General features: G+C 35.0%; 2 protein-coding genes across 2 annotated transcripts; both read right to left on the bottom strand.

Moving 5' to 3' along the window:
* Window positions 1-632: 632 nt before the first annotated feature.
* On the bottom strand, window positions 633-2,010 carry LOC130644922 (zinc finger protein 626-like). The gene has a single exon (XM_057450712.1). The coding sequence runs from the start codon at window positions 1,993-1,995 to the stop codon at window positions 766-768; it is 1,230 nt and encodes a 409-aa protein (XP_057306695.1). The 5' UTR covers window positions 1,996-2,010; the 3' UTR covers window positions 633-765.
* Window positions 2,011-5,124: 3,114 nt separating this feature from the next.
* Window positions 5,125-11,933, bottom strand: LOC130644920 (G protein-coupled receptor kinase 5-like). Its single transcript, XM_057450708.1, has 17 exons — window positions 11,742-11,933; window positions 10,158-10,244; window positions 9,969-10,081; window positions 9,805-9,882; window positions 9,615-9,721; window positions 9,062-9,154; window positions 8,500-8,563; window positions 7,639-7,779; window positions 7,116-7,306; window positions 7,008-7,045; window positions 6,806-6,895; window positions 6,647-6,735; window positions 6,452-6,571; window positions 6,235-6,375; window positions 6,018-6,155; window positions 5,781-5,927; window positions 5,125-5,695 (listed from the first exon to the last, which is right to left on the bottom strand). Exons 1-17 carry the CDS (start codon window positions 11,791-11,793, stop codon window positions 5,645-5,647), a joined length of 1,740 nt encoding a protein of 579 aa, XP_057306691.1. The 5' UTR covers window positions 11,794-11,933; the 3' UTR covers window positions 5,125-5,644.
* Window positions 11,934-14,237: the final 2,304 nt, after the last annotated feature.

The following is a 14,237-nucleotide window of genomic DNA, read 5'->3' as shown; positions in this document are numbered from 1 at the left end:
ATCTAGTGCTGTATTCTGTTTAAAATGGTTGCCACAGCATTACTTTGTACTATTACTGCATGAAATAGCGAAGCCTGGGATTGAACAGAAGGCGAAAATCATGTCTGACAACGGGTGAACCCGTGGTATTTTCCGCGGACTAACGACTAGTTTTTAATAATTTCGCGTGTGTAAATTTTGAGAATGTTCTATTTAAAAATTCCGCACGTAAGAGCTGAGGAGTGACCTTTTTCCATGTCGCCAAGTGTATCAAAAAACTTCAGATCGATTTTTGCGAATTGCACGTGAAAATTATTACTCTGGTGAGCTGGAGTCTCAATTCCAATATAATACGCCATCGCCTAGAACAAATGTTCGAGAACAGTAGAAATTAGTCGCGTGCGACAATTCCAAACTAGAACAATAATGCTCTTTCTTAACGCTAAAGAGGGGTATAACTCTATTTCCTTTCCACCAAAGAAAAGTCTGAAATAGGGCAAAAAACCCTCTAAAATATTTTTATCCGAAAATATTTAAGTAATCTGGTTTCCGATCTGTTAGTTACACAAGAATCACAAAAATTACCCTCCGCCGAATAAAATAACATTCATAATACAGAAAAACAAACAAGAAAACAAGGTATATCCATCTTCGTACAATTTTCTCTCAAATTTTTGCAACTATATAAAAAAACAAAAAGAAACTAACTTCGAAAAATAAAACAATTAGGTATGAGATGGATATTGACAAGTTTCGAAAATCCAGTCTTGTCGCAGAAATTGTTTTTTACTGATGTACATTAATAAAATGCCGCTTTAAATTAGACTTTTGAGAAAAAGTTTTGTTGCAAGCGGGACAAGTAAACGGTTTTTCGCCGGAATGAATGACTTGGTGTTTCGTATAGGTGGCACGATCGGTAAAACGCCTTCCACAGTGCTCGCATTGGTACGGCTTTTCGTTTGTGTGGATACGTGTATGCACAGTGATAGAAGATTTGTGCGAGAATGATTTCCCACAGTAAACACATTTAAAAGGTCTCTGTTTTGTATGAATAGCACGAACATGGTTGAGCTTAGTTCCTGACTGTTTGAACGCCATGTCACAAAATTCGCATTTAAACGGTCTATGTCCAGAATGTATTCTTCGATGCGTTTTTAATGTATATTGCCGTTGAAACCTTCGGTGGCAAATATTACACTCGTGTTTTCCAAAATTAGTTGGTTTTGCACATTTTGGAATTCCGTCAGTTTGCAACAGTTTAGCAGCAGCCTCCTCAAGATATTTCATGTTGTCAACACTTGCGTCTGTTTTTCTCTCGCCGTTTATGTTGACGCCCAGTGTAAGTTTACATTTTCTCATCAGTTCCTCATCAGTACTTGCCATTGACAGCCAGTTATTTTGGTACGGATTGGGCACACGTTGATCAACTGCTTCGTTCCCTGCATCGTCGTCCGTCTTTTCTTTGTTCAAAATCTGCTTTTCGAAGATTTCCCTCGATTTGTTTACACTTTCGTTCATCATAAATGGTTGAAAGAATATTGGCAATACATATTGCTGCATACCACCATTTGTAGCCATTAATTGTTGCTGCAGTAGCGCCATTTCGTCGTAACTCGACAACATAACGGGAGGTAAGATGTTATCTGAAAGCATTGATGGTTCCCAGGCATCTTGCTCTGAACTACTTATCAATTCGTCTTGATACGCATTTTGCTCACCATGTCTGTCCATTTCGTGATATGTATTCAAGTATGATTCAAGTTGTGGCAAGCTGTCTGTTGTGTGAGGCGCACCAGCAAGCATACTCCCTGGGTAATAGTTGCCTATCTTAGATTGCTGTTCAAGATTATTCAGCATTGGGTTATCCAAACTTCTTGTAGCAGTTAAAGAAGAAATCGATTCAACAACATTGATTATGTTGCTATTTTCACAATTGTTTTCTTGTTTTTCCATGTACTTTATAGCTGACGGGGAAAATGTTTCTAGAAGTTTTGTTAAGGGTGTTTCACAACCCATACGCGAGCAGTTTATTTTAACTGGGCTGGATATCGTTGAGAGACTGTCCAAAGAAATGAGTTTTTCGAATGCGTTTTTAGATAGGCTGACATCTTCTTCGCAGCTATGATATAATTGTACACGAACTTTATAATTAATTTTTCCTACTAAACAGGGAAAAGAAATACACGTTGTAATTGATAAGAAACCGCTCCCAAGTTAAGAATAAAGGTATGCCCTAAAGGTATGCCCATCTTAAAATTTTACTTGCATCCGAAATGGAAATAAGCAAAAATCAACAAACAACAACAAGTTTATGAAGTCCTATGATTTTGTATCCTATCACTGATGTAAAATTCCTTTTTTCAAGTTTTATTAAAGTATTTTTTACACACAAAATCTAGTTGTCTGTCTGTCCTAGGTCTGTCAGTTAAGTTAGGTTGCTTTTTGTCCAAAAGTTAAGAATATTCTTGTTAAAACGAAAAAAACACTATTTTAATAAAAAGCGTGTATCCAATACAGTTAAGAAATGGGAAAAATAGAAAGAAGGTTCTTTTTTCCTTTTTTATATATAGTCTTTAAAAGAAAAAGAACAAGTTCAATATGTTTTTAAATGAAGAATGTGATTTAAATGTTAAATTTAAATATGTTTTAATGCATGTGTATATCACAAACATGCAAAAATGCATTAAGGAACATTCGAGGCTTAATTTTTGTAAAAATTCGAGAAACCCGAGGCTTAAGTCGTTGCTTAGGCATCTGTGAAGAAACAAGTCATTTACATAAACAAGTCATTTACCTCTCGTCCTTTTTGAGCGAAGATGTTTCCTTTAATTCTAAAGATACGAAATATATAGCTATAGCTAGCTAGGGTATAATTTTTATTTTTGAGAAAACTTGTATTGTTGTACCTAACCAGGAAAATCAACCGATGAAACTCACCACAGGAAAGTTGCTTTAATGTTAAAACGTCTTCGTTATCCATAGATTAAATATTATCAGGTTAAAATTTTCACTGTTCACAGGTCTAGAAGACGCTTTGCAAAGTTTTTCAGTCTGTATTATATCTACTACCTACATTCGAATTTGATTTTCGAATGTTTTGTCAAATATTCGAATTAGAGTTCGAGAAGGCGCGGAGATCCAGCAGGAGGGAAAAAATTCTTGTTTGTCGGAGGGGTGGGCTTTGTTCTTTCGCGGGGATTACTATTTGTTGAGAAAAAAATTGTAAAATAAAAAAATATATTCCTCATGAATGCTTTTGATACTAAGAACGAGTTTATTAAGATTTTTCTCGAGAATGATACAAAGTCCATCCATGATTCGAATTAAGATACGTAAAAATAACCAGATAACAAAGTTTTTACTAAAAAACTTCTAGCCGTGAATTAAGCTAAATAGAATTCTTAAAATTTGAAGCAGATCGCGAACGGTTTTAGCATTACACAATTATGACACGATTTACGGCCGGAATTTACGTTAAAATCACGAATCTTTAAAGAGAAACTGTGGCTAATCAACGGAAATAAGAAAAAATCACCGCAAACTAAAGTCAGGTAAGTTATATATACTGTATTTTTCAAGTCACATCCATGTAACTTTCAACTGAATACAGAGGATGAAAATTTTTAACCAAATGCTCAAATTTACGCGGGAAAAAAATTTTGCAGAATTTATTTTTTTGGACCTTATTTTCCTTTATCATGTTTTTACGTTTCTTTTCGTCAGAGCTTCCAATCGCAGAAAAGAAAAGTGTGTGAATTGTACAACCTCATCCCCAGGGCATCTTGTATCTTTCTTCTGACATTCGGTTCGGCCCGATGGGCATAAATTTTAATAGCAAGAACAATTTTCTTTGATTTACAGTCGATTCTCTATAACTCATCTTCCTATAATCCGTCTAACATCTCCTTAATTCGAACGATTTATTTGGCATTACGAAAATTCCAACCTCGTTCCCAGGGCATTTTGCCTTGTTGATGAAGTTGATAGCGGCGAAAAGGCCCTGGAACAGGCTGGTCACATGATCGCTTATAATTTATGATAATTATAATCCAAAAATGATTTATGAACAGTTTTGCCCTGTAGAAATTTGTGTCTGACCCGCGCGGGAGTTTTATGTAAACAAGAATACAACAAATATGGCGGCGGTCGATTTATTTTTTAGAGTGGATAAAAAGACCAGCTACAGTTTTGCTTGCCAATATTAAACAATCAAGCCAAGTCAGATCAATAGAGCAAAGTCAGTAATATTCTGATAATCTTGCTTTCATTGGCCAAAACATTTCTTTTTTGATGTTGTTTCTTTTTCCCCCGCCATTTCTAAATCTTGCTTTTAAAGGCGAGCGTCAAATTTGCATCTCATTATCTCTGGAATTTCAAAAATGCCCCTGGGCATTTTTGTATCACATGACCAGCCTGTTTCAGGGTCATTGTTGGCCACTCCGTAATAACGGCTCAGGGGGCACAAGACCCTGGGGACGAGGATGCAAAAATTCTTCAAGAAACATTCAAACCTTAATTACTGAACATCTCCGTATTTCAAACGTTCTTTTTTCAGTCCCTCTGCGTTTTCTCTGTCTATTATTTAAACATTTAATTTAATCGTGTTGTATACCAAGTCCTTAGTAAAATAAAATTTTGTAAAACGCGGATTTGAATGTCAAATTTTATAAGATTTTCATTATTTACATTCAACGCTCTATCAAATAATTATGGCGACGAATTTATCGAAGCAACGATGTAGTGCACCCTGTCCCCAGGATTTTTATTTTTTTTGATATGATAGAAGACGGCAAAAAATATTTGGGGAGAGGGTGCGTTGTAGTGATAACACTAGAGCCCCCAAAGAACATATTTGATAATGCACAGATACTTGCCACATAACAAAATTTAGTAAAGTTGGATGAACTTCCTAACATTAGAACTTTCTATAATTTGAACGAACAGTTGAAGGATCGTGTCTCGTGATATTTGACATTTCTATTAGCTGGCTTTTCTTTTTATCTGGTATAGTTCAGCTGAATCCATAATAGAAAATTGCTTGTTTGGTGGTGTATGACTATTGCAAGAACGCATATTTTTGTAAAAAAATTTGTAAAAGGATTTTAAAGGTAAAATCACGTTGTGCCAAGATGAATACAATTTCCGTTCAAATTAATTCTTTTCTCTTCAGACATTATAATAATTTGTACAATTCTGCTGCCATTAAATTGAATTAACATTAGTCCATACCTGTGACCAGAGTCCAAAATGGCAATGCTTGTAAGTTAAGTATAAAAAACAAATCACATCTACAATCTAGTACTATCGCTGAATTTTAACGCCTAATTTATTGTGTTATATAAGAAAATCATTTTAGCTAATTCACAGAGCGAAAAGTGTTCTGCACAAACAATTACACGGACACATCAATTATTTACATCACAGCAAAGCAAATATTTCACAATAAAAATTAAAACATGGCGCGGATTTATTGGTAGATAAAATGAACGCACTATGTGCGTTTGTGCGTAACGATACTAACTGATGAGCCTAGGTATATATAAGCTACCGTAATAAAGTTATTTCAAGGGAGATCCATTAACTAGGTTTTACATAGCGTCTGTAAAAACACGTTCTTCTTGCACCACGAGGCTCCACTAAATCGTTTAAACCAGCTTTGTATAAATCATCCACTACTTGTAGATGGTTCAGTTTCGGCAACATATTTTTGCGCCGTCTAAAAACAAATGCTTCTTTTTACAGAAAAAAATACCATCTCTTAGAAAACAAAACATAGTTAGTAAGGAATAATCTGAACATACTCTAGATCTGGGCCTAGATTTCATCAGTCCACAACACCTTGTTTTATTTTCATTTGGAGGTGGAGGGGCGTCTCCAATTAAATCTGGTGTGGGACCACTATCTGGACCAAAAACGTTAAGTTCTTTATAAACTTCTGTTTCGATCATCTAAACAAACATAAAGCGAATTAGCACACACACACACACACATTACCTATAAATTGTAGCCGACAGTGACGACGTCGGTAAATATCTTACTTCTTTTTGCCATGGTATTGACACAGAGCCAGTGGCAAATTTTTTGTAGAAGCCTTCGTCTGATTCATCTAATTGGACTCCCTTTACAGTCGAAAACTGCTCTATATCCAAAACATCTCGGCAATACACAGCACGAGGCTAAAAAAAATACAACATTCATAATAAGAACTTTTTTTAAAATAACATCAGGCGAGCAGACAGAAAAAGTTATGCTCACATCTGGCGGAAAGGGTGGCTTTGCTTTTCCAGCTTCTAAATGCTGCCAATTAATTGTATTAAAAAACGATTGTGCCTTTAAAACTTTTTCATCGTCTCCTTCGCGACATCCGAGTCTTTGATTATGATCTTTAGCTAACAACTTTAAAAAAAAAAAAGATAATGTATACACCGGTAAGGTATTAAAATTTTGTAAAGAGAAACAATTTGAAACTTACACATTTACATATTTCTTTCGCTTCTTCACTGAATTTTTCACTGTATTCCTCAACATCTTCTTTTACCCTACGTTCAACCTCTTCTCTTTTAACCTTTTCTTTACGTGCTCGAAAAGGGGCCTAAGAAAAGATTGGATATACTATTGTTAATTTTACAATACGGTTTTACACAATGTGTAAACAAGACGTTTTTACCTTTCCTTGTATCATTTCATATACAATGCAGCCAAGTCCCCACCAGTCAGGGGAAAAAGTATAACGTTCATTGCGAACAACTTCAGGAGCTAAAAAAATAAAGATTGGATGTTACGCTGCATCTCAACATCGACACTTGTAAGTCGTTAAAACAACTACCCATGTAGCCAACAGTTCCAACACGACCTTTAACTGATTCATTTGTAGAAACATATATTGCTAAACCAAGGTCCGATATTCTTGTATGGCCTAAAAAACCGAGCAATGTTGCAGTTAAATCACACCAACAACTAACACAATCAATAAATAACACATTCTATTCCACGAGTTAGCAACCAGAGTGATGATGAATAAGACCTACCTTGATCATCCAACAAAATATTTTCTGGTTTCATGTCCCTGAAGAAAACAATTATTAATTTAAAAATAAACAAGGAGAAAATATGACAAGAACCAACAATTCGTTTACCTATATACAATTCGAAGAGAGTGTAAGTACAAAATCCCACTAGTAATCTCCGCCGCATAAAATATAGCTCGTTCCTCCTCAAAACCAGGATTGCCAATATTGTGAATATGAAATTTTAAATCGCCACCATTCATAAGAGATAACACCATACATAAAGCATCCTTGGTTTCATGTGCATATGCTAGGCTAACCTAAATATATCCATAAATAAAATGAAGCCAACAATGCAAGCGCAAGGAACTGATTATTTCTGACACAAACCGAGAAGGCTATATTTGAAAAAAAATTATAGTAGCCCGGTATTAGGTGACAACGGACATTGAAACAGTCAGTCCTTTGTTGAGATAGTCTACGCTTTATTAGGAATGGTGCTACTTTTGGACGGTATTTGCTAATTGACAAAGTTTTCTTGACGGTCCAACCATATGCATTGTCAAAAAAAACTCGGGACAAGAGACATTACGTTGCTGGAATATTATGCAAATTTCTGTTACAATCACAAAAAGACATAAAAAACACTTACTATAAATCTACAATCTATTCGTTCTAATAATTGTTTTTCGTTTAACGCCATGCCCTCACCCTTCCTCTTTTTAATTCTCTTTTTTTCTAGTTTTTTCATTGCATACATCTGGCCAGTGGCGCGGCTCTGACAAGCACATACCTAAGAAAAAGGAAATTAAAAGCTCGGTCATCAAAGCCAAAAAAAACATATTAAGAGTGCCAAACCAATTTCTATCTTGGAGCATTTCTTCAAAGATAGGAATCCCAAACATAAAACCAATTTCTATCTTGAAGCATTTCTTCAAAGAAAGGACTCCCAAACATAGAAACAATTTCTATCTTGAAGCATTTCTTCAAAGATAGAAGTCCCAAACATAGAACCAATTTCTATCTTGGAGCATTTATTCAAAGATAGGAGTCCCAAACATAGAACCAATTTCTATCTTGGAGCATTTATTCAAAGAACATGTGGTTTACAATTTTTTTCTTTTTTTAAAGTAGAGTAGGATTATAACAGATTTCTTACTTATGTGTTAACATGTTGCGAAAACTTAAGAGCATCTTATTTTGTAAGCTTTTAAGTGAGAAAGATTAAGAATGATTGACGGCTTTCCATATCTTTAGTGTTCAATAAAATAAATTGTGCATCTTAAAATACGAAAGTTGCACCATAATCATACTTCGCACACATGTTAATTTTCCGTATCTGATTTTCGCGTACTTTTAAAATTTAATTTGGCATGTAAAGGAAATATAAAAAATGTTTAATAAGGGATAGCTACAATCTTTCAAATTCGCTGTTCACTTTTTATTAAAAGACTACAAAGAGAGAAAAGATTTTCCTATTTTATATTTCACTTGAAATCTTGGACAAACATACCTCACCGAAGCCTCCTTTACCTAACACTCTGTAATGCCGAAATAAATTCTTTGTAACTGGAACCCTATAAAACAGTGTATTACAATAAAAAGAGCAATGGGCCATTGATTTGAAGAAAATTTTGATTTGGTATTAGAACAGTTCCTTAAAAAAACAATTTAATGTTGTGGCAATTGGAAAATAATTAATAACCCTTGAGAATTTAAACTGTTTTAAATTTTCTAGATTTTCCTGCCCTTTATTTATATGCTTCCAGGCTTGATGTTGTAGTAAAAGCAGGGTTACACATTCTGTAATTGAAAACATGCTTTCTAGCTATGAGCCTAGTGACAGTCTCCAAAATACATTCCTCTATGATACAAAGTTCTCAAATATTGTTGTCAATCAACTGAATTCTGGACGTCGCTCTGAGCATTTAAGAAAGCAGTAAAATCTGTCACATAAAATTGCCTGATATTAGAAGTCTTTATTTTCTGCAATAAAAAACAGTTTACAGCAATTTACCTGTGTTCTAGACTGCTAGAAATTTGAAAAATAAACAAGGGGGAAGTGTAAAGCCTACCTTTCCAAATGTTTCCATTGCAAATATCTTTTAAAAAAATGACTAGTTAAAAAATCCTGATATGGCTTGCCCTTCAAGTATGATCTGATTTCTCTAAAGAATTGAAGTTTGTGAAATTACATCACTCAAAACAGTTTTTTGTCAAGAAGTATACATCTTATATAAACGCAAATGCAGTTTTATCAAAAATGTGTCAAATATTGATTTTGTTATTATTTTTTACTATATACAAACAAAGCTAGGATAATCTTTAGTGTTCCTATGTATTAATTTTTGCATTCGAAAATGTTCTTATTAAACTATATGTGATTCATACTGGCTAAGAGACTGGGAACTAAAACTATTACGCTTGCTTTATATCACATAATCTTCACATGTCTATGTATACATCTGGTTTCAAGTAGCTAGCTTTTTTGTGAGAACTTGATATAACCTGCCAATTTTTTTTTTTTAAAATGAAATCTTTAACACTACTATATATTATTTTCAATGAAAATACTAAATTAAATTTAAAAAGTAAATAATTTATTAGGATAACAATGAAAAAGCTTACTTTGCACAAGGTGCAAATATGGAATGAGTCGGACCATTGACTGACATGCGTCGTGCATTCTCAATAGTGTCACTGCTGATGACTTCTTTAAATAAAGATGTTTTATCCTATCAAAATTAAAATATAAAAATTTATTAACACAAAAAATGTAATCAATTTAATCAATTTGAAATTTGATTAGTACACGCACCTGTATTAACAGATACTGTTCAACAAGTTTTTTTGCTTTTTCTGGTCTCTCTGAATCCACACTTGATTCATATTCTTCCTAAACTCAATAAAATGTTCTTTTTTAGTGCAAACAAATTGTGTAAAAATATTACATAATGGTCCATAAACGAAATATGTTCATACCGATCCTAATAAAAACTCTATTAGTGGTTTAAGTTTTGACTGCAATGTACAATATTGGTGAAATAATGCTCTTCCGATTGGTTCTTTTTCTGCAACTTGGTGGTATGACAAATCTAAAGACAACAATATGATTATTTTCTCAACAAGTATTTACTGTTTAGTTACTAAAAAAAGAAATAGATCATATACCTAAGACTTCTTTAAGATGTATACATTCAGAAATGTGTGGAAAAGCAAGCATGAGACGCCATTTTTTACTTTTCCCTTTAGCTCGACCTAAAAGAGATAAATTCTTATTATTGTGTTCGGCTATTGTGTTAAAAGACCAGTAGGCTTGTGCTAATATGTTTTCTTTCGGTGTGAAAGTTTATAGATTTAAACCCTGGATAATTCAAACCAAACGCAATAAAAATGTAAATAAATCATTTACGTTTAGTATGAGAGTAGAATAGATATCCAGTTTAGCAATTGTTGTGCTTTGACAAGTTTTGTAGCTCAAATGAGAGCCTTCAATACGCTCAAACTACCTTATTCAGGATCCCTATTGGTAACAGAATCAATAGGAGAATAATCCAGGTAATAATAATAATAATAATAATGATTGCAGTTTGCCTTCTTTGGAGAATTGTTTGGGCCAACCCCTTTATGAGAGAAACTAAACAAAGTCGTTTTGTTGTAAGCCTCTTTTTTAAATTAAAATTTAATTTCTATCCTTCCTTCCCATATTAGCAACATTTTATTTTACTTTAAATTTGTATTAAATTTGTTTTACCATCAAATTGCACATATAGAAAATATCACCTAGAATTCCTAATACACGCTTCTTTTTATTAGATAACAATCCTAGGAACATCCTAGGAATATGCTGATGTTAACATTTTCTGGTATGATTATGAAAATTTGCTTTTCTCTCCTTTGATAACTGCTATAAACTGGTAACATATATATCATTTAAGTAAAATGTATTTTCTAAGCTTTAATTTGAAGTACAAGAAATGTGTGTCTGTCAGTTGAATTAGACTGCTTAAACAAGGATATGCTAAGAATATGTCAGGATGATTTTTGCCCAAAATGTAAAAATATTTATGTTCAAACGAAAAAACAACTGAGATCAATAGTTGAGGTGTGTGCAACATACTAGTTGGACAGTCACATAAACATGTAATAACACGATGCCATAATTAAAAGATGCATGCTACAAATAAGGGATCAACCTAAAAACATACTTTTGTGGCAAACTAACTTTCCTATTGATATCCTCTTAAAGTTTGCCCTGAGTGTTGGAACTTCACCTTGTGACTGCTGTCAAGTCTCTTATAAGTTATAAGACCAATAGCAAAAAGACAAGACTTTCAAGCCTTTGATAAAGTCTGAATTAATTCTTATTGTCAGAAGACAAGTTTTTAAAGGACTAGGCATACCAAAAACTATATATACCCATAATTAAGGGATTTTTGTGTTGAAGGTAAAGTCGAATTTCCAGTTTCTGCATATTACAGCAACCTGTTATTATGCCGCGCATGCATGACTGTTAGACTGCATTGTCTAATTATAAGCAGTTACTAAATTCTAACGTGGCTTTTCAAATTGTGAGATTACCTCTGTCACTACAACATGTAGAATAACTAATACGTGCCTGAATTTTTAAGGACATAACTAGATTTATCTAAGTCGCTATATAGGTAGCTAGCTAGCTAGATAAATAAAACACTTTAGTCAGCAAGCTAGCTAAGCCCAAAATAATTGTAATAAAAACAGTGCAAGTCTCCTTACTTTCTCGTGCTTTCAGGTACACAGTGTTGGCAACGATATTTTCTAGCTCCATCCATTTACACGGTTTACAATTTTTTATGAAATGTTACGAGGTACCAAATATGTATAACTGGGCTAATAAATTTGTTGTGGTGTGTAATGGAGAGACCGATCAACGGGCACGAAAAACAAAAACATTAAACCCGGTTTGGCCATTCTTGAAGTGAGTGCTGCCAACACGTGCTAACATCACGTATGCTTTGTCGGAGATAAAGGTTATCTGTTAACTTAAGCGTCTTTTCCTACCATGCTTGCGCCGATAAATTTTTATCTCCATAATGGCGTGCTACAATGAACAATCACCCTAAGCCCTAAGAAAAAAGAACAAGCTGGAGGAGAATCGGGGATTAATCGGATAGCTGGACAATATAGCTCCCATCTTGGGGGCGCCGCGTGCATCCTCGTCCCCAGGATTCTGTGGTTGTTGCAAAATATGTCGAGCAGAGACACAATCAAAACTTGGCCCCGTCAGGCGCAGTAGGAAAGAATCTTGGGAAATATTTATTGCTTTATTTCTCAGTAAAAGAATAAAAAAAAAACTTTTTAGCATAAATCATAATATCATTAATAAATCTTGTAAATGTTAAAAATTTAAATCTTGATTGTATTTTATTTGATTTAAAATATTCTTCCTTATCGAAATATGATGTCGACGCGCATTGAAACAAATTGATTTTCGAAGGAGAAAATAAATTAGATTCTATAACGTTTGAAAAGATACAAATATTGCAGGCAACCCAAGTTGAGAATCCATAGAAACAAACGATCACACAAGCCATTATTGGGGTTTGGGGAAGAGCTTAAAAAATATTAATTTTTAAAGCATTGCTAATAAATGAACATGCGGAGGGATGGAGGAACTTTTTGTTGCAATAACTAACGTAATCAAAGTTGTTTTTCTTTAGTTAGTAAAACTTTGAGCGTAAAAGAGGAAGAAAGAATAAGCTTATTATAGAAACAAATTCAGGTGGCCAGCTTTCAGGTTAGCACAAAAACTCGACCAACCCCGTTCCTTGCGCCTGTTGTTTACCAGGGGACGGCGAGACGAACATGGTCCTGTGGAAGATGCCTCGTCACGTGACAATCAAATACACAGTTTTTCTGGGTGTAATTCTTAATGAGACTTCCCTTAACGAACCAAAGTTTTACATATAATCTTGCGTGTAGAGAGATAGGGAAATGTTCTGGCACAGTCGCGTGCACGTACACAGTGACGTCACAACAAATTCAGTACCATCCAGTATCATACCATGCTTAGCCATGTAAAGTCCCTATCATGCAGCGTTGAGTACGGGTAAGTCCCTAGTAAATGATGACGTCATCAATACAGCAAATGAGTTAAAATTCTAGCACAGGGGGGATTCCCTGATAAGTGATGACGTCATCAAAAATCGACGCATGCGCAGTAAAAAGGGGAATAACTGTGTTAGTTGGGCAGAATGAAATCCTCTGACAAAGTAAAATTCTATACAATAAAGAATGAACACACATACCGTGAAACAATTACGTAATATCTCAAAAGATCGTGGACTTACGGGGTATTATAGGCTACGCAAGGCTGAATTGGTTGTCCTATTGGAGAATGTACCACAGAAACCGGTCAGGCCTATAACATCGGAGGATATGGACAGGAGATGGCCAAGGCCCGTCCAACCATCGGGGGTAAAAATCAGGGAGTCGTACAACTGGGTATTGCCTCCATCCGAGATGGACGTCTTCGAGAAACAGGAACTGTTGAAAAATCGTTCCGTTGTAAGGGATAAGATGCAGGGATGGTACAACTGGCTTGTGGACACTGATCCAAAGCTTATAAAAGAGGGGGTCAAGAATACCTATGCGGCATTCAAACGCGAGGTGATGAGGTTCTATAACGGGACAGTCAACACAAGGCCTACGCTCCATGATGAGGTAGAAAAAGAGGCCGGGGAAGACTATCTATATGAGCAGCCCGGGCAAGATTTTGCACCACAGGAACATAAGCATGCTTTCCACAGGACCTTCTGAAGTTTCAGCATTCCTGATGGCGCGACCAAACGTAAAAACCTTGGTTGGGGACCAGGTAGAAGATATGGGGTCTGCAAAGATACAGTTATCCCTATGGATCATGTAGAGGAAGCCTTCAAATATAGGGGGAGCTAACGATGAGTACATTGAGGTGAAGAAGGCATTCCATAGTAATATGGCCTCGGTATTCCAGGGTAGCGAGGTAGATGATGCGCTAGATAGGATGTTTGCCTAAATCAAAACAGGTGTGGAAAATCCAGCACTACCGCAAAGTGGCTTTACAATTAGCCGAATACTATACCTCGATGCAGATTTTCACAAATTGAGATTAACAAGAGGCTCATCATACATCGAACTACCCAAATGGATAGCCTCAAAGAAGGCAATTATTAACCCGGTGAATGAGGATGAAGAGTGCTTCAAATGGGCTGTTATAGCATCCTTACATCATGA

This window comes from Hydractinia symbiolongicarpus, chromosome 5, assembly GCF_029227915.1.
Source record: "Hydractinia symbiolongicarpus strain clone_291-10 chromosome 5, HSymV2.1, whole genome shotgun sequence".
NCBI lineage: Eukaryota > Metazoa > Cnidaria > Hydrozoa > Anthoathecata > Hydractiniidae > Hydractinia > Hydractinia symbiolongicarpus.
Note: the sequence above shows the minus strand (reverse complement) of the source record. Positions and strands in the feature narration are given on the sequence as shown.